The sequence below is a fragment of the Palaemon carinicauda genome, chromosome 4, assembly GCF_036898095.1.
Source record: "Palaemon carinicauda isolate YSFRI2023 chromosome 4, ASM3689809v2, whole genome shotgun sequence".
In the NCBI taxonomy this organism is placed as follows: domain Eukaryota; kingdom Metazoa; phylum Arthropoda; class Malacostraca; order Decapoda; family Palaemonidae; genus Palaemon; species Palaemon carinicauda.
The window spans coordinates 28,219,997-28,244,692 of NC_090728.1; the positions used below are offsets into that span (position 1 = coordinate 28,219,997).

General features: G+C 43.1%; 1 protein-coding gene across 2 annotated transcripts in view; it reads right to left on the reverse strand.

The window, feature by feature from the left end:
* Positions 1 to 17,892: 17,892 nt before the first annotated feature.
* Positions 17,893 to 24,696, reverse strand: part of LOC137639846 (gastrula zinc finger protein XlCGF26.1-like) — a 14,950-nt gene continuing 8,146 nt past the window's right edge. For both annotated transcript variants that reach the window (XM_068372102.1, XM_068372103.1), the window contains exon 2: positions 17,893 to 19,537. In XM_068372102.1, coding sequence (XP_068228203.1) covers positions 17,949 to 19,439 — 1,491 coding nt within the window. In that variant the 5' untranslated portion in view covers positions 19,440 to 19,537 and the 3' untranslated portion in view covers positions 17,893 to 17,948. The remainder of the gene's footprint in view (positions 19,538 to 24,696) is intronic.

Genomic DNA, 24,696 nt, shown 5'->3' on the forward strand with positions numbered 1-24,696 from the left:
GCAACATCGACTTGACATTCGCGGGTAAGTCTGCATAACCGTAGACATCCCCACGGAACCAAATAATCGCAAACACAATGGAAAAATAAATAGGCAATTAAACAACCAAGATACTCCAGCCACTGGAAGAATGTCTGTTCCCACTGACAACCAAAATCAAAGTGGATGCTCAGTGAGCAAGCAGGGGGCTGGAGATTCCCAGCTCCCAGCTGGTGACTACAAGCCCCTTGTTTACACCTTATTATGAAAGTTTAAATGCCGAGTACTCCAGCTTCACTAGTATCTATACTATTTAAAGGACGAAGTTTGTACTAGTAAGATAAGAAATTAATAATGTAATTATATATAAAAAAAGGTATAGTAAAATTACAGAATTTTACAATATTTAGACAAATTGTACTTTGATACATTCTAAAGTTACATTGCGTGAAATTGTCCCCTAACAAGCAAATATAAATAAACTATAAATAACATTCTTCACTAACAGCATTTAGAATTCCTTGAAAATTATATAAAACACAACACAACAATGACAATTTCAAACTCATAGAAAAATACTGTACTATGTACTATACATAATGAGTTTATCGAAGATTTACTAAATTCATTTGATGTTGCACATAAGATAATTTGAATAATTTCTTAATTCTTAAAATACAAAACTCCTATTTACTTAGGCTTTTCTGACCAGAATAGTGCAGTAATAGCTAGGGCAATCATCAACTAAAGAACGAAGTCTTGTATCTTACCGTCAGGTGAGTAACATTAAGTAGGGGCCACCTACCAGCAGTCTGTCTTAATCTGCTTGGAGAGCAGTAGCAGTAGCAGCAACTGAAGAGGAGAGACATATGTGGGCTCCTACACAACTTTTGCATACAATTGAAGGTGTAATAACTGTTCTCATTAAAATGTGAGCTGCTATGTAGTAGAGGGGTTTGAGATGTATGGTCAATTATCAATATTTGCTCATTACTGGTTAACCCTTCTACTCGCTGAATCTTTTCCCGTCAAGAAAGAAATGAGGTGATATTCAGACAAGGCACCTGCATGAATGGAGAGAGGGGTTCTAGTTTGATCGTAAATCTTGAAGAGCTGAAGCCGCTTCTTTGTTTCTTCCCGAGTCTTTAGGGCTAAGGTGTAACTAGGCACAAGGATATTAAAGATAAAAAGTTGGAACGAGGAGAAATTGCAGTTAAACGTTGAAGGAACACTGAAAAAATCTTCAAAATACTGGGGCTGCATCAGCATTAATTAGTGCCAGTTCTGGGAGATATCCACAATGTCTATTATCTGAATTGAAGAATAACATTTTAGTCATCCTTCATTTCCATTTGGTAATAGTTGTAAATCAACACCTTCCTATATACAGCATAAATGGCTGGAAAGAGTGTTGGGTTGTTATGTCAATCTAAGAGTAAAAACATTCTTCCCTTAGTTTTTAAATGGTTTCAGCCCATTTAAAGTGCAAAGAGGAAAGCAGTTCTTGTAATCAATGACACTAGTAGCTTATCAAAAAGTTGAGGTAGAAACTTTCTTCATGATGATTATAAAGACCAGCCAAAAAGGATGAAAATCAAGCTCATAATTCAGACCTGATAAAGCATCTACCCTGGTTAAAAAATATAAAGGGAAAAATTAATAAACTCCTGACTTACAGACATGCCAAAGCTCTACCTAGTTTCCAAGAATAATATCAAAAGATTCTAATGGGAGATTAACAAAACTAAAGAAAGGTTCAGTGCAAAGAAAGGCTACCCACACCTTGCAACTGCAATACAAGCTAATGCAAAGATTTCAACAAATAACCATTTAGTCCTTGGAAGCACCAAAGTTTGTAAAATACGGGCATTAAATCTTTGATTCATTCATTTGAACTTTATAGTTTACACTACACTAAAGATAAAAAATAAAGGAACAATAGAGGCAGTAATCTAAAAGTCTACTGAATTAAGTTAATAAATCACTTGAAAATGCATATATGAGACAAAAGTTTGACATCTGAAAAGGTTAAGACTACTTGAAGTATATGCAAAATAACAAAACTCCATAACCATCAAAAATAAAAAAACAATTATCCAGCATGAGAAACAGTAATGAAAGAGTGTTTTAACTATAATGCATATATATATTTTTCATCATTATATTATCTTTTTGGACAGTTTGACTGGGATAATCCACAGCTTTTCCCAAATGCGATCCTGGTCAGGATGTGAGGCCTTAGCATCTAGGTACAGCTGATACCTAGACGACCGCTCAGGATTAGAAGGGGCACGAGGCACTGCTGGAGGAGGAGCATGCCTCACAGCAGTAGTTTTACGCCTGGGATACCCAGGTGGATCGGAACTCCCAGGTGAAACCGACACTGTAGAGGTATCGGAATTGATCAAGATGGTGGAGCTGGAACAGACCCATTAACTCATTGTTTCACCACGTCAAAGAGCTCTCTGAACCATGGTACGTCCTTCGCAAACGAAGGGATGGCCAAGGAAGAACCCTCCTATGACAAGTTGCATAACTTGAGCGCTTCCCTCTTCGGCACCTACCTGCAAAATTTTGAGATGACAGATTCACGCTTTCTCAAAATTCAGTTCGTCCACTGGTTGGCCAGATTACAGCTGAGGAACTTGACAGCCCTTGCTCTGGAAAGTAGGATGTTTATTGCCTTCCTCTTATCTGAATCGACCAAATCCTCATTGGCAATCAGTTAGCCTACTGAGCTAGACCAGTACAGTAGTTGATCCACGAAGCTTTTGCAACACGCTCCATGTTCGTGGCCTCTGCCACTGAGAAAGTCATTGGTAGTGGTGCCAATTTGTTGAGAGTGATGTTGTGGGTCAGAGCCATAATTACTTGGTCTACAGGCTAAGAAGAGGGATTATTGTCTAAGATTTTGTAATACAGTACTCCTCTGCCTTACAAATGGACAAAGTGTTTGGCTTCCCAGCTACTTGAGAAAAGAAGACTTTCTTCCTGGCTCACTTCACCATCCTACAGTAGACCAAAGTAATTCAATTCTGGTTGCCAGTTTTGGGGGTCTGTCAGAAGTAGTCAAGGACCGTATCTTTACTCTCTGGGGGGGGGGGATAGGAAGATTGACCAGATTGTAGATTTCCCTTATGCAGCCTACGACCTGCAAGAAAGGATGGTCCTGCTCTCTTTGTTCTGAGGACGTAGCCTTAGGGTCAGCAGCTATTGGCACCACTCCATCAGAATGGTCTGAAGCATCATCTTGCGACTCATCCAGACCCAAACTCACACCCATAGGAGCCCGGGCTGGGTCAGGTTTGTCAATGGGATCCCTTGCTGGGGCCTGGGAACTGGAGGGGAGGTTCTGCACTGCCAGTAACACTGAGGCCAAAAGAAAACCAAGAATGCCCTTCTGTCAATCTGAAGCCTCGAGACCTTTCGAGGTCAAGTTCCTTGGAAGGGTCTTCACATCCTTCCACTAATGGGGGCTTGACCGAGAAGGAGGTAAAGGAAAATGGACCCTCCTTCTGAGGGACTTCCACGGAGTGCGAGGCCTGAGGAGGAATCATTGAGCCCGACGGAGGCTCCAGGATAGGAACAGCTAGTTCGGGTGCCACAAACTCTACCAGGGACAGCCAGTAATTCTCCGTGAATAAGATCTCCCTTGGAGATCTCGAACACAAGCTAGTCATTGGGTGATGGGTATCACCTGGTGGAGGTATCTCTTGCCTGTGACCTCTTCTCCTTTTGATCGGTTTAACTGGGATGATACTCAGTTTTCCCAAAAGGGATCTTGACCAGGATGGATACCTTAGTGTCTAGGAATTTCTGATACCTAGACAACTGCTCAGGAGGAGAAAGAGCACAAGGTACAGCATGCCTCACAGCAGTACTCCTACACCTGGGATCCCTAGGTGGATCAGAGCTCCCAAGTGAACCCAACACCACAAGGGATAGGGATTGGCCTAGCCAGGGTCTGGAATGGTGGAATTGGAACTGGCTTGCTAAACGCCTGTTTCACAGCCTCAACGGCCTCTTTAAACCATGATGTCTTTTATGAATAAAGGAACAGTAGCAGGAATCTCAACAGGAGGGTTTGTCAACACACCAGTAACAAGCAGATGTCTCTCTTGGCGAGGGAACTGAAGTACAGGTGTGTGATGTGGGGTAGTGCGCTCAGCCAAGGAAGCTAGTAGGCCTTTGTCAACCGGAGGAGTTTGCTCACACCCCTCACCAGCAAGTGATGGGCAAGTGTGCATCAACACACAAGATTCCCGCCTAACTAGGGCCTCTTCATCCGCAAGCCGTAACATCGTGGACAGGGACACTAACATTCGTCAGGGAATCTGAAGGAGGTAAATGAGCTGCCATGCGTACTCTTCTGAAGAGCTCAACTCCGAAGAGATGAAGAGAGGAATAAACCAGCATAATGCTAACTTACGAGGAACTCATGAGGGAGACCACTAAGAGAGGAAGCCCTTTCCCGTTGGCAAGAATGGTGACCTTTCTCATAGGGTGGAGGAACAGCGTGATTATGTTTCTTCTGCTGAGTGCACCTGGCCTGGACTCTGGGGAGTCATTGACAGCAACTCCTCAGGTGGGCGAGAAGTTGCAGAGGACGATTCAGCTAAGGGCAAGAGACACTCCGCAGGGACTCCACAATGAAGGCTTGGAGGTGGGGAGGTCGTGACCAACCTCTGCAGAGCTATATGTGAGCTCCCGCTGTGCCCTAAGCTTCAACATCAACAGCTGTTCCTTAGAAGATGAACACGAGATCCCCAAGGAAGGACAAAGTTGACACATGGCATCATACGTAAAACTCCCCTTCAGCAGTAAGCATTGCCGCTTCACTATGAAAATCAACAGGGTCCTACGTACCAGAAGGTTGTTCAGGGGTCAAACTGTCACCAATCTTACTTGTTCATTCTCAAGCAGAGTCACCATGGGGCCGACGAGACGCCCAACTAAGTAGTTGGGACTTCTACAACCTAAAGGATGACCTTGAGGGAGAAGAAGCCCTTTTAAACTTCTACTTCCATCACCTTCCGTACCACTCCCACTTGGAGGATGGCCACTCCTGAACACTGCGAAGGTAGATGACTGAGTGCAGAAGTGTTGTCTGCACCCAGGCCACCTGAGTGAGGATCAGTCTCCTGCACTGACATGAAGGTGCTGCAAGAGCACCCTTTGATACCAGGACAAACTTACATCTTAGTAGTGCTCAACAAGACCAAACACACCTGTAAAAGAAAAAGGAAAACAAAGAGTATGTCCCTGATTATACACGATATCTTAGGATAGTCGTTCCGGGGGTTAGAACCCTGTGATACCTGATGGTACTTCTCTTGTAATATCCCTCACAGAAATATTATACAGTAGGAAGCTGCCGAAAGGAATTTCCATCAGGACGACATGGCTCAAGCCCAAAAAAGTGAGTTTAAACGACATGGCTCGAGTCCAAAAAAGTGAGTTTACGTCCAGTCTTTAAACAGGTTTTTAACAGGCGACACAGAAACAGCACATCTGCTTTCTACTGAACAAAAAGCAAAAGTGGATAAATTGATCAACTGAATGTGTGAGCAGGGCCGTTGGTCTACACCTACTATCCCCCTCCAACTAGTGGCAGGTTGTTTACCTCATGTAAAAAGTTTATGGCTAGTTTTCCAGCTGGGATAGAACAATATATCTAGAGTAAAGATCGAATGGTTTCTATTCATATAGGAAAAAAATTGTACAGTACAAGCAAAAAAATCACAAAGAAAAATATACGCACAGTTGGCTATAATACAGTATTGATGATCTTGAAATATTAATCTTACTTTAAAAGGGCTTCACATGGAAAAATTACTGTATGACATCATCTCTGGTTTGTCATGCCTGCTACTACTATTATTATTACTAGCCAAGCTACAACCCTAGTTGGAAAAGCAAGATGCTATAAGCCCAAGGGCCCCAATGGGGAAAAATAGCCCAGTGAGGAAAGGAAATAAGGAAATAAATAAATGATGAGAACAAATTAACAATAAATTATTCTAAAAAACAGTAACAACGTCAAAATAGATATGTCATATATAAACTATTAATGTCAAAAACAGATATGTCATATATAAACTATAAAAAGACTCATATCAGCCTGGTCAACATAAAAACATTTGCTCCAACTTTGAACTTTTGAAGTTCTACTGATTCAACTACCCCGATTAGGAAGATCATTCCACAACTTGGTAACAGCTGGAATAAAACTTCTAGAATACGGTGTAGTATTGAGCCTCATGATGGAGAAGGCCTGGCTATTAGAATTAACTACCTGTCTAGTATTACGAACAGGATAGAATTGTCCAGGGAGATCTGAATGTAAAGGATGGTCAGAGTTATGAAAAATCTTATGCAACATGCATAATGAACTAATTGAATGACGGTGCCAAAGATTAATATCCAGATCAGGAACAAGAAATTTAATAGACCGTAAGTTTCTGTCCAACAAATTAAGATGAGAATCAGCAGCTGAAGACCAGACAGGAAAGCAATACTCAAAACAAGGTAGAATGAAAGAATTAAAACACTTCTTCAGAATAGATTGATCACTGAAAATCTTAAAAGACTTTCTCAATAAGCCAATTTTTTGTGCAATTGAAGAAGACACAGACCTAATGTGTTTCTCAAAAGTAAATTTGCTGTCGAGAATCACACCTAAAATTTTAAAAGAGTCATACAAATTTAAAGAAACATCATCAATACTGAGATCCGGATGTTGAGGAGCCACCATCCTTGACCTACTTACAATCATACTTTGAGTTTTATTAGGATTCAACTTCATACCCCATAATTTTCAATATTAATCTTACCCGATGATCATGTAGCTGTCAACTCTGTTGCCCGACAGAAATCTACGGTCGGGATACGCCAGCGATCGCTATACAGGTGGGGGTGTACACAACAGCACCATCTGTGAGTAGGTACTCAAGTACTTCTTGTCAACAAGAACTCAATTTTTCCTCTGTCGTGCCTCCGGCAAGACCTACTAATACGCCGTCCCTAACTGGATTTGTTTTCACAACTTTTTGGTGAAGTACACTATTCCAGTTTTGAGCTTTCGCTATGCAGGGGTTTTATCTTCATTTCAAAACTTGAACTCCTTTTGGATAGATTTTATTATGGTGACGAAGAGAGTATGGACTCTCTTTCACTTTTAAATGGCCGACCCTTCCCTTAGACGGAAGTGTTGGTGTCGAAGAGAGTATAGACTCTCTTTCACTTTTTATGACCCACCCTTCCCTTAGACGGAAGTGTGTTTAGGTTTTTGGTAATTTTGCTTAACAAAGTTATAGATTTATTTTATATCTCTCCGCCATTTATAGGCCTCTTCGATTAACTTTCCATTTATTATAAACTTATAAAAATTAATTTTTATGTTTGTTTATATGCGACCTTTCCTAATAGTAGGCGGTCCTTACTTGGAACCGAAGTTATTTAACATTGAGCCCGTCATATCGTTTTTCCTGTTAAGAATTTATGCTATTTTAATTTTAATGTTTTTGAAAGAATTTCTTTGATAGTCTCGTACTGTTTTCAAAGTTGAACTAACGTTTTGTTTAGTCTCCGCAGTTGTTGACGTTCAGAACGTTCAACTTGCGCTCTATCGTTACGATAGAGAGAGAGTATTTCACGGTTTCACGTTGCAGTAAGAGTAAACCGATTCTAGCGTTTCGTTCATTCTTTCTTAGCTTAAATGGTTTTAATTCTAATAAAGGAACTTTTTATTTGGGAAACCTTTCATTTTTTTCCTTTAACAAATAATATGTTTTAACGATATATAATTGGGCTCATCTCTCAGGTTCTAAGTCAAGAGAGAGAGAGAGAGAGATAGAGACGGAGGGAGAGAGAGGAGGATAAACGTTTCGTTCAAGCGGGTAACGTTGTTCTCGTTTTTTGCTCTTCTCCCTAGTCGCTATAGGGGAAGAAGGTAAAACGTTTCTAGAGTTTTATTCTTGTTCCCAGGCTTTATGCGGTGAGAGATTTTAAACGTAGTTTACTTGATCTAGTGTTTAGTCTCTTTTCCAGCCACTGAATTCTTTATCTTTCATTATGTTTTTCTGTTACATTGTAATACTGTTTTCGCAATTACTACCTTTTAATGAAGGATAGGATTGCGTGTTTCAGGTACAAACCACTTAAGGTTTCGAGTTCAGTGAAATAAGTGCAAACAGAAAATCAAAAGTGATAAAGTGATATGCGCAAAGTGTTACAGTGTTGCGTTCGAGGGTTCGTTTGTTCGTGCCAGTTGTTCACCTTGTCCAATACCTCTTACAAGCTCCCAAGCCCAGGGGAGAAGTAATGTCGAAGGACTTATGGGTTCCACAGGCCTTGATCGACGAACAAACGTTTCCCTCCGTGGTTTCGGGTGTATCTACACACGTTGCCGACGTGATCACCCCACCCACACAAAGACGAGAGAGCCCATTTATTCCTCGTCTGCGGAAGAGGTTTCTCGCAGAAACCATGGACCAAATCTTGCAGCTTTTAAGTGCAAGTCGGTCCCTTCCGCGCAAGTCCAACGGCCTAGGTGTAGCCACTGGGTCAGTTCGGACTCGCTGCAGTACGACAACTGCACACCTCCCAAGAGAGGCAAGGTGGTACCGCAACAGGCAGTAACTCCGTCTGTTGCCGCACCAGCTGTTTTAGACCCTCAGTCACAACGGACAGTAGCTCCGTTTGTTGTTGTCTTTCATAGACCCTAGTGGTCCATGCTGCAGACTATACAGTCTCAGCTTGCTCCTTCATGCAGGAGTATCGTGCTGGAAGGTTGACAATGCACCTGTTAACCTACAACCCGCCGAGGTTGTGCGCTCAGCAGATACTGCGGCTGCCTGCTCCCACCCTCCACCTGTGAGAGCTCCACCACCGATGCGCAGTCCACCCTGCCAGACGCATGTTCTTGCTGCACCATCTGCTAACATGCGTGAGCTACCGCATCAGCAGTGGGAAGGTTCTGTAGAGCTGCCGGGTTCCAGCACTATGCGGCATTCTCCGCAGCCCATGCAGCATGCTCTGCATACCTTACAGCATGCTCCGCATACCATGCAGCATGAGCCGCATACCTTACAGCATGCTCCGCATACCATACCGCATGCTCCTCAACCCACCGCAGCCCCTCCCACGCACCAGCACTCTGCTTTTGTTGTTGCCAGCTCCCACACTCCGACTGCGGAGAAGGTTGACGATGCACCCGTGGGCCTACACCTCCCACGGTTGTGCGCCCGGCATGGCTTCCTGCTCTCACACTCTTGTTGTGAGAGCTCCTCCACCCATGCACAGTCAACCCTGCCAGATGTATGATGACTCCCACACACAGAGCACTCCGTTGCCGTGCGTGAGCTACCACAAGCTGCCGTGTTTTGACACGGTGTGTCAGCCTCCGCAACACACTGTGGTTACCGCCACTCGCCAGCAGCAAACTAGTCAGTCAGGAGTTGATTCTTCCCCACACAACTTTGGTTGTTGCCAACTCACAGACTGTCAAACAGTTACATGACGTTGCCTTCTGGTCTGCTACTTATACACCAGTGCTGTATGTCCTCACGCTCCTGTTGTGGTTGACAGTTCAGTTTTTGACAGTTCACAGACTGTCAAGCAGTTTCATAACGTTGCCTTCTGGTCTGCTGCTTTTGCACCAGTGAAACCCTCACTGAGAGAACCTAGCTTTTCTCGGATATGGTTCCTGTAGATGAGAAAGTGCTGTTCTCCCTCCTTCTGATATTCCCTTGAGGACTCTGTCATTTGGAGAGGAGCCTTAAGCTGCTTAGCCTCCTATGGACTTTTATTTAAGCATAACATGCTTCCAGGGAGGGTAAATGGTTCCGCATCAGTCGCTAACCCCGTCTGTTGCCACACCTGCTCCCATAGACCTTGGGCTTTGTTGCAAGACATGCAGTCCAAGCTTAGTCCTTGATAGAGGATTTTTTACGGAGAAGACCCTTCTTGCCAACGACCTTCCTACCGGTTGGTTGTACGCCCTGTTGACGCTGAGGTATCCTACTCACGTCCGCCAGTTGAGATGGTTCCTCCACCGGTGCGACCCAGTGTGGGTTGCCAGTCGCACGTTGATGTTATGCTACTCTCGGAGGTGGTTGTGGACGTTCAGTGTGTCACTGGGAAGACGTTCAACAACCAGCAGAGGTGACTTGTTGTGACGCAGTGCGGCAACCTCAGCAACCCGATAAGGGGTTGTCTGTACTACCCAGACAGTCTAGACAGTTTCGGGTTGTCGCTGTACTTCCTCGCTTCCCCATGGTTGACAGTTCACAGACTGTGCAGCAGTACCATGATCTTGTGTCCGGCTCCGTCACGCATCCACCAGTGCGACCGGATTCAGCGAGTCAGACGTCGCCCACTCCGTTGCCGTTTCCTCATCAGTTTCGGATGAGGAACCCTCTGATGAGGACATGGCTGAACAAGAAGATCAATCCCCAGCCCTGCTTTCCATCCAGAAGATGCTGAAGAAGGAATACGGCCCTGTCAGGCTGTGGATGAGTCTGGTTAGGACACTGTCATCCGTGGTGCATTTGGTGTCACTTGGAAGACTACACCTCCGTCCTCTTCGGTTTCATCTAGCTCTTCACTGGAAAAGGACAAGACGCTAGAAGCGGTCTCGATCCCGGTTTCCGGAAGATAAGTCTGGTCTAACCTGAGGAAAGGACTTTATCAACCTTTTATAGGGTCTTCCCCTGACTGTTCAGACTCCCAACCACGTTCTCTTCTCAGACGCATCGGACGTAGGCTGGGGTGCGACCTTAGGCGGTAGGGAATGCTCGGGATTATGGAACTCGAGTCAAAGGACAATGCATTTTAACTGCAAGAAGCTTCTGGCAGTAAGTCTGACCTGGAAAAGCTTCAGGTCTCTCCTTCAAGACAAAGTAATGGAGGTCAACACGGACAACTCCCTGCTTTGATGTTCATCTCCTAGCAAGGAGGGACCTACTCTCTGACATGGTGCGAGTTCGCTAGTGACCTCCTCTCCTGTTCAACAGGTCTAGACTTTTCACTAGTAACAAATTTCTTCCAAGGCAACTTGAATGTCTTAGCAGTTTGTCTCAGTAGGAAGGGACAATAATTCCAACATATTGGACCCTCCACAGAGATGTATGCAAGAGACTTTGGGTCACCTGGGGCCAGCCAACCATAGATCTCTTCGCAACCTCGATGTCCAAGAGGCTCTCAATACTTTGCTCACCTATCCCAGACCCAGCAGTGGTTCTTTTAGATGCCTTTCTACTAGATTAGTCTCATCTAGATCTATATGCATTCCCTCCGTTCTAGTTTGTCAACAAGGTACTGCAGAAGTTCGCCTCTCACGTTGGGACAAAGTTGACACGCGAGAGAATAACTTACCGAGGTACTTCGATGGCTAGTAGACGTTCCCAGAACTCTTCCCCTAAGGGTGGACCTGCTACGTCTGCCACGCGTAAGAAGGTACTCCAAGGCCTCCACGCTCTTCGTCTCACTGCCTTCAGAGTATCGAAAGACTCTCGAGAACTAGAGGTTTTTCGAAGGAGGCAACCAGAGCGATTGTTAGAGCAAGGAGAACATCCACCCTTAGAGTCTACCAATCGAAGTGGGGAATCTTCCTAAACTGGTGCAAGTCAGTATCCGTATCCTCGACCAGTACCTCTGTAACTCAAATAGCTGACTTCCTCTTATATCTGAGAAAAGAGCGATCTCTTTCAGCTCCCACTTTCAAGGGTTACAGAAGCATGTTGGCATCAGTCTTCCGTCACAGAGGCTTAGATCTTTTTAACAATAAAGATCTACAGGACCTCCTTAAGTCTTTTGAGACCACGAAGGAGCGTCGTTTGGTTACACCTGGTTGGAATTTAGACGTGGTTCTAAGATTCCTTATGTTAGACAGGTTCGAACCCCTTCAATCAGCCTCCCTGAAAGATCTCACCTTTAAGACTCTTTTCCTGATATGCTTTACCAGCTAAAAGAGTCAGTGAGATTCATGCCTTCAGCAAGAACATCGGATTTTCATCCGAAACGGCTACATGTTCTACATCTTGGTTTTCTAGCCAAACACGAGCTGCCTTCTCGGCCTTGACCAATATCGTTCGTTATTCCAAACTTATCGATATGGTTGGATATGAACTAGAAAGAGTATTATGTCCTGTAGAGCTCTTAAGTTCTATTTTAAAAACCTTTACGAGGCCCGTCTGAAGCTTTATGGTGTTCAGTTAAGAATTCATCTTTGCCTATGTCAGAGAATTCTTTATCCTATTATTTTCAGACTGTTAATACGAGAAGCTCATTCCCTTCTGAATGAGGAAGACCAAGCTTGGCTGAAGGTAAGGACACACGAAGTTAGAGCTATCACAACTTCCGTGACCTTTTAATAAAATAGATCTCTGCAAAATATTTTCGACGCAACCTTTTGGAAAAGCTAATCAGTGTTCGCGTCTTTTATCTTAAGAATGTCCAGTCTCTTTACGAGAACTGCTACACTCTGGGACCATTCGTAGCAACGAGTGCAGTAGTGGTGGGGGCTCCACCACTACAATTCCCTAATTCCAGAACCTTTTTAATCTTTCTCTTGAAATATTTCTGGGTTGTCCGGAAGGCTAAGAAGCCTTCCGCATCCTGGTTGATTTGGCGGGTGGTCAAATTCTTTCTTGAGAAGCGCCTAGATTAGAGGTTGTGATGAGGTCCTTTAGTATGGGTTGCAGCCCTTAATACTTCAGCACCTAGGAGTCGCTCAGCATCCTAAGAGGATCGCTAGGCTCAGTAAGGAAGACGTACTTAAAAAGGCAGAGTAATGGTTCAAGTCGACTTCCTTACCAGGTACTTATTTATTTTATGTTTGTTATTTTGAATAACGGCTAAAATAAGATACGGGATACTTAGCTTCTTTGTTAACATGTATGCTGGTCTCCACCCACCACCCTGGGTGTGAATCAGCTACATGATCATCGGGTAAGATTAATATTGAAAAATGTTATTTTCATTAGTAAAATAAATTTTTGAATATACAGTGAACCCTCGCTACTTCGCGGTTCGACAATCGCGGATTCACCACTTCGCGGGGTTTTCCCATAACCCATATATATATACATATCGCGGATTTTCCGGAAAATTCGAAAATACCGCGAAATCTGAAGATAACCAAATACGATATTTTGTTACCTGTAATTCCATTAATACTGTAATTATAGTAATATCTGCTCTTACTGATTGTTCATTGCATTACATATGATATATAATTCAGCACAGAAAGAAATAAAACACGAAAAGAGAATGTGATCATACGATAATTCAGTACGTAGTAAAATTAAATCGAACATGAAACGCAAATCAGATGCAGTCATACCATATTAGAATGGTGTGTACTGTAATGGATGTGCTTCTTTTCCATGAATCTTTTGTATGTATACGTACGTAGTACAGTACTGCATCCAATAATATTCTTTGTTGCAAAAATCACATTTCGAATAAGTACTGTAAGCGTACGAGAGAGAGAGAGAGAGAGAGAGAGAGAGAGAGAGAGAGAGAGAGAGAGAGAGAGAGAGAGGCGTAAAATAGCGTACGTACGTAAATTTTTATTATTATTGTTATTATTATTATTATTGTTGTTGTTGTTAATAAAATTATTATTGTTATTATTATTAATCATTATTATTATTATTATTACTGTACAGTATTATTATCATTATTTATTATTATTACGGTATTGTACTTAATCTACGTACGTTCAGTGTGCGCGGGACATCTTCTATGAGTAACCAACGCACCATAGTACTGTATAAGACGGGTTGTGATTGGTTCAAGCGCTGATAGATGACGAATCAAAACTCAAGTTTTGTTATCTAGCCTGTGATTGGTGTTTTGCCCGCATCTTCTACCCGCAGCATCAAAGTTCTCGCGGGACTGCATCGTTCACTTTCTCTTTCCGCGTATTGCTGAGTAGACGTTCTTAAGTTTGTGAAGTTGAATCTGTGCTGTGTGCGACTGTTTTAAGTTGAACTTTTTGTTGAACTTTCTGTTACAATGGCTCCCAAGCGTTCTGCTTCTAGTAAGACTGGTAGTGAGCCTAAACGCCACCGAAGAATGATGACGATAGCTGAGAAGGTTACGCTTCTCGACATGTTAAAAGATGGTAGAAGTTACGCGGCCGCCGGCCGCCATTTTGGCATCAACGAATCCACCGTTCGCTACATCAGGAAGGACGAGGCGAACATTAGAAAGACTGCTGCAATCACCTTTAGCAGATCAGCGAAGCGAGTCGTTACAACGCGTAATAAAACGATCGTACGCATGGAAGGTGCTTTAGCTGTGTGGATTGCCGACTGTCGGAAGAAGAACATAGCGTTGGATACGAACACCATCCGAACAAAGGCTTTGAGCTTGTATGAGAATTTTGCGGCAAAGGAACCTCATGACGACGATGGCGACCATGCTGAAGAAGATGATGATGTAGATGATCCTCAACCAGGGACCTCCACTGATTCCCAGCGTCAGAAACAACGTTTTTCCGCCAGCAAAGGATGGTTCGCGAAGTTTCAGAAACGCTTCGCCCTGAAAAGCGTTTCCCTGCATGGGGAGTCTGCTTCCGCTGACACTGCCGCTGCTGAAACTTACGTGAACCAGACTTTCAAGAACATTATCGCTGAAGGTGGATACAAGCCGGAACAAGTGTTTAATATGGATGAAACCGGCTTGTTTTGGAAGAGAATGCCGTCGCGAACTTTCCTGTTCAAAGAGGAAGCCAAAGCCTCTGGCTTTAAGGCATTCAAGGATCGCGTTACCCTCGTGATGTGTGGCAATGCTGCTGGATTTTTGTTAAAGCCGGGGCTTATTTATAAGTCGAAAAATCCTCGCGCTTTGAAAAACAAAAATAAGAATCTCCTTCCCGTGTACTGGATGCATAATCAAAAAGCATGGATTACGAAGATGCTGACCTCCAACTGGTTCCACCAGTGTTTCATCCCGCAAGTCCATGAATATCTCTTAGAGAAGGGCTTGCCATTCAAGATCCTTCTCCTTATGGATAACGCTGGTGGACACGCAACTGACCTGTCGCGTGAGGGCGTTCAGGTTGAGTTCCTGCCACCCAACACCACGTCATTAATTCAACCAATGGACCAGGGGGTTATCAGGGCGTTCAAGGCCCTCTACACGAAGAATACCTTGGCGGACCTCGTTGCGTGTGTGGATGCTGCCCAAGATGACGAGGATGAAGACTTCAACTTGAAGGCGTACTGGCGGCAGTACACCATAGCCACGTGCCTGCAGAATATTCAAAAGGCACTTCAAGAGATGAAACCTGCAACCGTAAATGCGAGCTGGAAGAAGCTGTGGCCCGATATTGTTTACGACGACAAGGGATTTACTCCGTCGGAAATCCAACACTCTGCAATACGGAAATCTGTGCAGTTGGCTGCCATAATTGGGGGTGACGGGTTTGGCGACATGACGACTGAAGACGTCGACGAGTTGTTGGACTGCCATTCCCAGCCCCTAACTGACGCAGACCTCGAAGACCTGACGAAATCGGCAAGTGAGGAAGAGAGTGAGGGTACCCAGGAAGAGACCCAAGAAAATGTAGAAGAAACGGGCTTAACATTAGAACGGCTCGCCAAGTTCTGCAACCATATGAAGGAGGCGAAAGAAATGTTGCAAGAGTGGGACGAGGATATGGTTCGCTCGATGCAATTCTGCAACAAGGTCGATGACATCACGACTCCCTACAGGATGCTCTTGGATCGAAAAAAGAAGCAGCGGCAACAACTTCCGATCACAATGTTTTTTCAGCCTCGCAAAAAAGAGCCAGTTCCTCCTGCTAGTACGCCTTCGGAAGAAATTGAAGAAGTTGAAGAGGTGTCCCAGGAAAAGACACCTCCGTCTGAAGAGACGTAAAATACTATCATTGACTGCACAGTAGAACACATCATCAGCTTCATCATCATCATTTCTACTGTGCAGCAAATTCATCACCATCGTCATTCAAGTTTTTCTGGAACTTCTTTCGTGGTGAGTACAGTAACAATCTTTATTTTTTACTTTAACCTGTTTTATAGTTTAGTACTGTACGTACTGTATGCATTAAGTTAAAGGGAAGGTTTTAAAAGTCTACATGTTGTAACCTATCATATTTTTTTTGTTTAAAATTTACATTTACGTACGTAAAACAATCTCTCTCTCTCTCTCTCTCTCTCTCTCTCTCTCTCTCTCTCTCTCTCTCTCTCTCTCTCTCTCTCTCTCTCTCTCAAATTGTTTTCCTGCTTTGCTACGTACAAGTACTGTATAATTTATATTTGTAAGGTAACATATTTTGTAAATGCTTTGTACTGTAAATACTGTATGTACTGTATCATTATTTATCACTATCATCATGCGTGTTAAATGCCTTGTTTGTTCTGAGCGTGGTTGTTTACTGAGCGTACACGCCGTCGTTTCAGGCGGCGTCATAAAGAAAAAGATTTCATTTGGAAGTCCTAAGAAAAATACGTAAACTAAAACATTGGTAATAAAAAAATCAACATACAGTACTGTATAATCAATATAATCGATGCAAAAACTAACCATACGTACATATATGTGTACACTAAATGAGTTTGTTTCTTCATTATGATCAGAGATGAACGTAAACAAAACATTGGTTGCCATTTTTTATCGTGCTTTTTAGGTGTTTAGGAAACACATGATATAAAATCGCCTTTAATATTTGTGCCTGTTTTAGTTTAGGGTGCTGTAGTACATGCATTAAGTGTTCTGTACATTACAGGGTGTAAAGGGTGGTTTGTTAACAGTACTACGTACAAGGGAAGGTTTTAAAAGTCCGAATATACATGTTAAATAAATAGGTAAATATGCTGTCACTACTTCGCGGATTTTCACCTATCGCGCCCGCGTCTGGAACCTATCTACCGCGATAAACGAGGGTTCACTGTACTTACCCGATGATCATGAATTTAAGGACCCGCCCTTCCTCCCCATAGAGAACCAGTGGACCGAGGAGAAAATTGAGTTCTTGTTGACAAGAAGTACTTGAGTACCTACTCACAGATGGCGCTGTTGTGTACACCCCCACCTGTATAGCGATCGCTGGCGTATCCCGACCGTAGATTTCTGTCGGGCAACAGAGTTGACAGCTACATGATCATCGGGTAAGTATATTCAAAAATTTATTTTACTAATGAAAATAACATTTTGCACCATGCACTAATTTTAGCTAAATCTCTATTAAGGGATTCACCAACCCCAGATCTACATTCAGGGGATGGAATTGATGCAAAGAGAGTGGCATCATCTGCATATGCAACAAGCTTGTTTTCTAGGCCAAAAAACATGTCATGTGTATATAGTATGAAAAGTAATGGGCCAAGAACACTACCCTGTGGAACACTGGATATCACATTCCTATACTCACTATGGTGCCCATCAACAACAACTTAAAAAATCAAGAATAATGCTAAGAAACGACCCAGTCAGTGAAAAATGGTATTATATTTCAGCCAATGTGTCTTGAAGCGTACTAGTTATGCTAGTACTGTAGGAACACAACACTATTCTAATACATACCTTGAAAGAGAGAAAGGATATCATCCACATTCTGTGCACAGAGTAGTCACCAAGTTACCAATCTCTTTTGATCATACTAGAAAAAAACTACAGAATTTATCAATGAATTGATTAAAATAGATAAAAGGCATCATATGTAACAAGGTATCATAGGCAGTTCATCAGCGGAAAGAGTCAAACCAGCTAAAGACAATCATAAAACATTAGGCAACCAGAACTCCCTCCTAAGTGAGGACTCCTCACAATTGAGGAAGGCTCACGACTTCATTCTTCACTATGGGATTATTTTTGGCCAATACTGCACTATCCTAGACAATACACTATAAGTAAAATGTAGGTTTGTACATTACAGAAAAATTTATATTTTTATCAAATTTCATTTAGTACCTGTGTATCATATGTATAATAACTAATCAATCTCCTTCCTCTTTTAAATCACAAGTAACCATTTCTTCTTTTATGTAGACAGCATTGTCTATCTCTTTAAGGTTTGAATGACGATCATTCTTCAATTTTTCAAATTCCTTCTTCACTTCATCAGTCCCTCTAATCTGATTCAATATTTTATCCATCCTTTCTTCACATAACACTTTATTTCCAGTCAAGTTCTCCTCTCTTTCAGCAGAGGTTGGTAATCTACCATAATGTATCATCATCTTATGTATATATAGCCAATTTTTGTCTTCAAATTCTACTCCACATATTTGACAAACAAGTTTTTCTTTTGCTTTCTGATGAAGGATGAGGTGCTTCTGAAGAGCAGTTTTTTGCGCAAATCCTCTCTCACATATGGAACACTTGAAAGGTTTTTCGCCTGAATGAACACGCAGATGCCTTTGCAAGTAGCCATTTTCAGGGAATGATTTACCACACTCTTGGCACTTAAATTTCCCTCCAATGCCACTGTGCTTGCCCATATGACGTTTAAGATGATAACTCTGAGTGAAGCTCACACCACATTCTTTGCATTTATAAGGTCTCTCACCTGAATGACTCCTCATGTGCTGTTTGAGGTTGCCATTTTTAGTGAAGCGCTTACCACAAACAGAGCACTCATGGTCCTTTTCTCCAGTATGAATTTTAATATGTTTACCAAGATCCCCACTCATTGTAAAAGCCTTCCCACAAATAGTACATAGGTGTGTTCTCTCTCCAGTGTGAATTTTATGGTGTTTTTTTAAGTCACTATTAGAGATAAAAGTCTTCCCACACACAGAGCAATGAAAAGGTCTCTCACCGGTATGTACACGCATGTGCTCTTTAAGCGTAAAAGAACGAGTAAAACCCTTTCCACATTCGGGACATTCAAAAGTTTTCTCTCCTCCATAATGCCTCACATATATTCTGCTTTTGGCAAAAAGAGAATTGGGACTAGTAACTACTGCACTTAACTCTGTACCTTGACATCCTGTTGGGCTACTTTCAGATTCTGTATCCTCTTCAGAACCTGGGTTTTGTTCTGAACTGTCCGTTACACTGGCTTTCCCATGACGAAGTATATTATTTGAAAATGGGTTCACACCTGTATGAACTTGCATGTGTACTTGGAGGGTATAGGCACGAGTAAATGTTCTTTTGCATTCATCACACTGAAAGGGTCTATCTGTTGTACGTTGTCTAATTTGAACACTGGACTCATGATATTCAGAACCAGCTTTGTATTTATGACTAGTATTTCTGACTTTCCTTAATTCTGAAATTTGACTTGGTGTCGAACTGCCTTCAAATCTGAGAATTTCATCTGTATCTGTTACTTCTCTTTTTGAGTATTGCTGATGATTCAAACTATTCTTGGTAGAAAAATTGTCTGAATCTTCTTTTTTTGCCATTCCAGACTCACCACCATCATTAGAATCTCCTGTTTCCTCTGCTTCAGACTCATCATAAACGACCTCATCATCCATTTTCTTGAATTGAAATGCACGCCCAGACCAGTATTCTTAGTAGCACAGCATCGATTCTACTACGATTACCAATGCAGTCTTTCCTTCATATTCTTCACCTAAAACAAAGAAACAAAAATTAGTTTTGGGAATGAAACACTTTTAAATATTCTGAGGGCTTATCAAGTCATTGGCTTTGTCATTTTTTCAATGAAAAATACTCTCATGTATATACTGTACCATACACATGATTATTTAAAAAGAACACTTTACGCCTTAGTCATAATAACAGTGAAAAGAAAACAACCATCTTTATATAATCCTCCAATTTCATGGACATAAACCTATTACTTTTAATCATGCCTTTATCTTACTGGGGTGGACAAAAAGGCAACTAAGCTATACATACTAGGAAATTAATTGGTAATGGCACTACAATATTACAATGAATTTCACATCTAGCCATAAAAAAATATTGTAGTTATATTCATTACAATGACAGTGATGAACAAAAAGCCACTTTGGTGAGGAGTGGTTCTATTCTAAAACATCAAGAAGAGTATCAATTACGGCCATGACCACAACCGGTTTAGAATGACAAGGAATTACAAAGATTGAGGTACAGTCCCTTAATGACTTTTTAGTCCATACCAAGAGACACCTTTGAAAAAAATGTGTAAATAGAATAAAAATTACAAAATTTTAATGAAATATGACAAATTCGGAGATAATTTGTATTTTTCCTAACGATACAAACCTTTAGCTATTTATTAGGGGTTATTACTTTCAGTGAAACTGAAAGGATGAGCCATTAAAATTTTAGTGAAGGTTAACTACCCATTCCGCTAATTAGCAGTAGGGGGGTAGCTTGTTAGAGCTCCAACTCACACACCATTGATTTAGCTCACTTTGCTTGGAGATAGGACTTCAAGGGGAATAGGGCTGGCGGGTAAGTTTGTATAAATAGCTAGAGGTTTGTATCATTAGGAAAAATACAAATTATTTCCGAATTTGTCATTTGTTCCGTAACAGGAATACAAACCAACGCTATTTATGAGGGGTGACTCACCCAATTAGGAGGGTGGATGTCCCTGCTAAACTGGCGATTGGCTTTACCTTGAGGGTCCTTATTTTGAATATGTTTGTAACAAAAATATTGAGTCCCTGCAACTTACTAAACCTTGCTATGCATGATCTGCGGCCTACGGAAGCTATGTGCTGAGATGCTTAGAAGTGTGACTATCCAGGTAAAAGTTATTTCGAGTCTTTGTAGGAAAACTGTTGTAACCAGGACTTTCCCAATAACACCTTGGCAAGGTATGGGGACGCAACAGTATTAGCTTAATACTAGGAACACAAGGAATCATGGTTTACCTGCAGTGGTTTAAGGTTAGCTTATGTAGAGAACCCAGGATGCTGTTTTCCCCACCAGAGGGGAGGATGAAGAAAAGAATAAGAGCCAGTCAAACCTTTTCATTCATGCAGACTAAAACTTGTCTAATAAGGGGCTTGAGGTATTATACCAGCTGTTGTGCAGCCACCACAGGGCCGATAGAGAACGTATCGAGCCTCCTGTGGGTTACGTCTTGCAGGTAGTGAGCTGTGAACGTATTTTGACATTTCCACACCCCAGCCTGTAGAACCTGCGTCACAGAGAAGTTTCTTTTGAAAGCTAGGGACGTAGTTACGCCCCTAACATCATGGGCTCTGGGGCGACGTGAAGGAGGATCAGGATTCAGGGAATGGTCTATGACAATGCGAATCCAGGCTGAGATGGTGTTCTTAGTGACCCTCCTCTTGTTCCTCCTGTGCTGACAAAAAGAGCAGACACACGGGGACAGGCTGCAGTTGTTCTCTTGAGGTATAGCCTCAAACTCCTCACTGGGCAAAGTAAGAGATGATCAGGGTCATCAGTTACAGAGCGGAGACTCGAAATCTGGAAGGAGTCAAATTGTGGATCCGCTGCTCCCGGATTCCAAGTCTTGGCTACAAACTCAGGGACCAAGCCGAACGACGTTACCTGTTCCCATCCCCTTGAATAGGCGATGTCGTATGAGAGACCATGAAATTCACTAACTCGCTTGGCCGAAGGTAAAACAAGTAGGAACACCGTCTTCCAAGTGAGGTGGCTATCTGATGCCTGGCGTAATGGTTTATAGGGAAGTCTCTTTAGAGACATGAGAACTCGAACCATGTTCCATGGGGGAGGTCTTACTTCAGACTGAGGAGAGGTAATTTTGTAACTCCATGTGAGTAAGGAAAGTTCTAGTGATGAGGAAATATACCTTCCGTTGAGTCTAATGGCTAGGCTTAAGACTGAGCGATAGCCTTTAACCGGCGAGACTGAAAGGTGTATTTCCTCACGCAAATACACAAGGAACTCCGCTATTGCTGGAATAGGGGCATTGAGAGGAGAGATATCCCTTCCACGATACCAACCACAGAAGACCTTCCATTTTGCTGGTAGACTGCTGCTGATGATTTCCGCAGGTATCCAGAAATCCTGCTTGCAACTTATTGCAAAAATCCTCTCCGAGTGAGGAGAAGCTGAATATTCTCCAGGCGTGAAGTCATTGCGAAGCTACGGCTTTTTGGAAGATGTTGGCATGTGGTTGTTTGAGTAGATCATGTCATAGAAGGAGTTCTCTTGGAGACTCTGTCAGGAGGTGCAGAAGGTTCGGAAACCATTCCGCATGATGCCATAGCGGAGCTATCAGAGTCATTGAGAGGTAGACTGATGCTCTGGCCTTGAGTACCCTCCTCGTCAGACAGAAAGGGGGGGGAGGCATAAGCGTTGATGTTGCACCACCATTGTTGGAATGCATCTTGCCCGAAAGCCTTGGGGTCTGGGACTGGAGAGCAGTACAATGGGATCCTGAAGTTCAGGGCCATTGCGAAGAGATCCACAGTTGGAGAACCCCACAAAGTCAAGACTTTGTTGGCTACTAAATGGTCCAAAGACCACTCGGTACTCACTATCTGTGATGCTCTGCTCAGGTTGTCGATGAGTACATTCCTCTTGCACAGAATGAAACCTGCCGATAGTGGTATCGAGTGAATCTCGGCCCATTTCAGTATCTCTACTGCTAGATGGGACAGGGGCTGCAAAATGGTTCCTCCTTGTTTGTTGATGTAAGCCACTACTGTGGTGTTGTTGCTCCTCACCACCACTGAGTGGCACGCCAGGAACCGGTGGAACTATTGAAGGGCCAGAAAGATGGCCTTCATCTCTAAGAGATTTATGTGTAGGTACTTTCCTGGCTCTGAATACTGGCCTAAGGTCATGTGGTGCAGCACGTGGGCCCCCCACCCTTTTTTGGAAGCATCTGAGAACAGCATCAAATCTGGGGGGAGGACGAGAAGATCCACTCCCTTTCATAGGTTCTCGTCTGACACCTACCATTCGAGGTCCGTTTGTTCCACTGATCCCATGGGGATCAAGATGTTCTGGGAGTTGAAGGCCTGATTCCACCGGGACTTGAGTCGCCACTGGAGAGATCGAATCCTGAGGTGGAAGGTGTCCGAGAAGATGTAACCGCGTCGGGGCTGGAAGTTCTTGTCATCTGAGAAAGGGTCTTGTGACCTTTCTCAGCCTCATTTGTTCCGTAACTGGAATACAAACCCCGCTATTTATTAGGGATGACTCACCCATTAGGAAGGGTGGACATCCCTGCCAATCTGGCTTTTTGGCTTTACACGGGGGCTCCTTATCCGAGTATGTCAGTACTAAAAAAATAAGGAGTCCCTGCACCTCGCTAAAACCTTGCTACGCAAGGTCCACGGCCTACACAAGCTGTGTGTTGAGATATATAGAAGTGTGACCAACCAGGTAAAGTTATTCTGAGTCTTTAGAAGGAAAAACTGTTGTAACCAAGACTTTCCCAATACCATCTCACTAGGGTATGGGGACGCAACAGTATTAGTTTTAATACTAGGTACACAAGGGAGCATGGTTACCTGCAGTGGTTTGAGGTCAGCTTGGGCAGAGAACCCAGGATGCTGCTTTCCCCAAGAGAGGGAAGGACGAAGAAAAGAATAAGAGCCAGTCAAAGCTTTTCATTCACGCAGACTAAAACCGGGTAACAGTGCCCTCAACCTTCTGCTACTTGTCCAATAAGGAGCTTGAGGTATTAACCCAGCTGTTGTGCAGTTACCACAGGACCAATAGAGAACGTATCGAGTCTCCTGAGGGTCAAGTCTTGCAGGTAGTGGGATGTGAATGTAGTTTGATGTTTCCACACCCCAGCCTGAAGAACCTGCATTACTGAGAAGTTTCTCTTGAATGCCGGGGACGTAGCTACGCCCCTGACATCATGAGCTCTGGGGTGAAGTAAAGGAGGGTCTGGATTCAATGCATGGTCTATGACCTTGCGAATCCATGCTGAGATGGTGTTCTTGGTGACTCTCCTCTTCGTCCTTCCTGTGCTGACGAAGTGTCCAGGCACACGAGGATGGGCTGTGGCTGTTCTCTTAAGGTACAGCTTCAAACTTCTCACTGGGCAGAGTAAGAGATGATAAGGGTCATCTGTTACAGAATGAAGACTTGAAATCCGGAAGGAGTTGAATCGTGGATCCAGTACTCCCGGATTCTGAGTCTTAGCAATAAACTCAGGGATGAAGCTGAATGTTATCTCTCCCCATCCCCTTGAATGGGCGATGTTATATGAGAGACCATGAAGTTCACCGACTCGTTTGGCCGAAGCCAAAGCTAGCAGGAACACCTATTTCCAAGACAGGTGGCGATCTGTTGCCTGGCGTAATGGTACATAGGGAGGTCCCTAAGAGACCTGAGAACTCGAACCACGTTCCACGGGGGAGGTCTCACTTCAGACTGAGGACAGGGAAACTTCTTATGAGTAAGGAAAGCTTTAGCGATGAAGAAATGTCCATTCCTTTCAGTCTAAAGGCTTGGCTTAAGACTGAACAATAGCCTTTAACTGCACAGACTGACAGGTGCATTTCTTCACGCAAATACACGAAGAACTCCGCTATTGCTGGAATAGTGGTATCGAGAGGAGAGATACCTCTTCCACGACACCAACCACAGAAGACTTTCCACTTTGCCTGGAAGACTGCTGCTGATGATTTCCGCAGGTATCCAGACATCCTGATTGCGACCTGTTGCGAAAATCCTCTCTGAGGGAGGAGGTGCTAGATATTCTCCAGGCGTGAAGTCGTAGCCAAGCTACGGCTTTGTGGAATATGTTGGTATGCAGTTGTGTGAGTGTTGTGGAGGTAGTTCCCTTGGGGTCTCCATTACCAGTTACAGAAGGTCAGG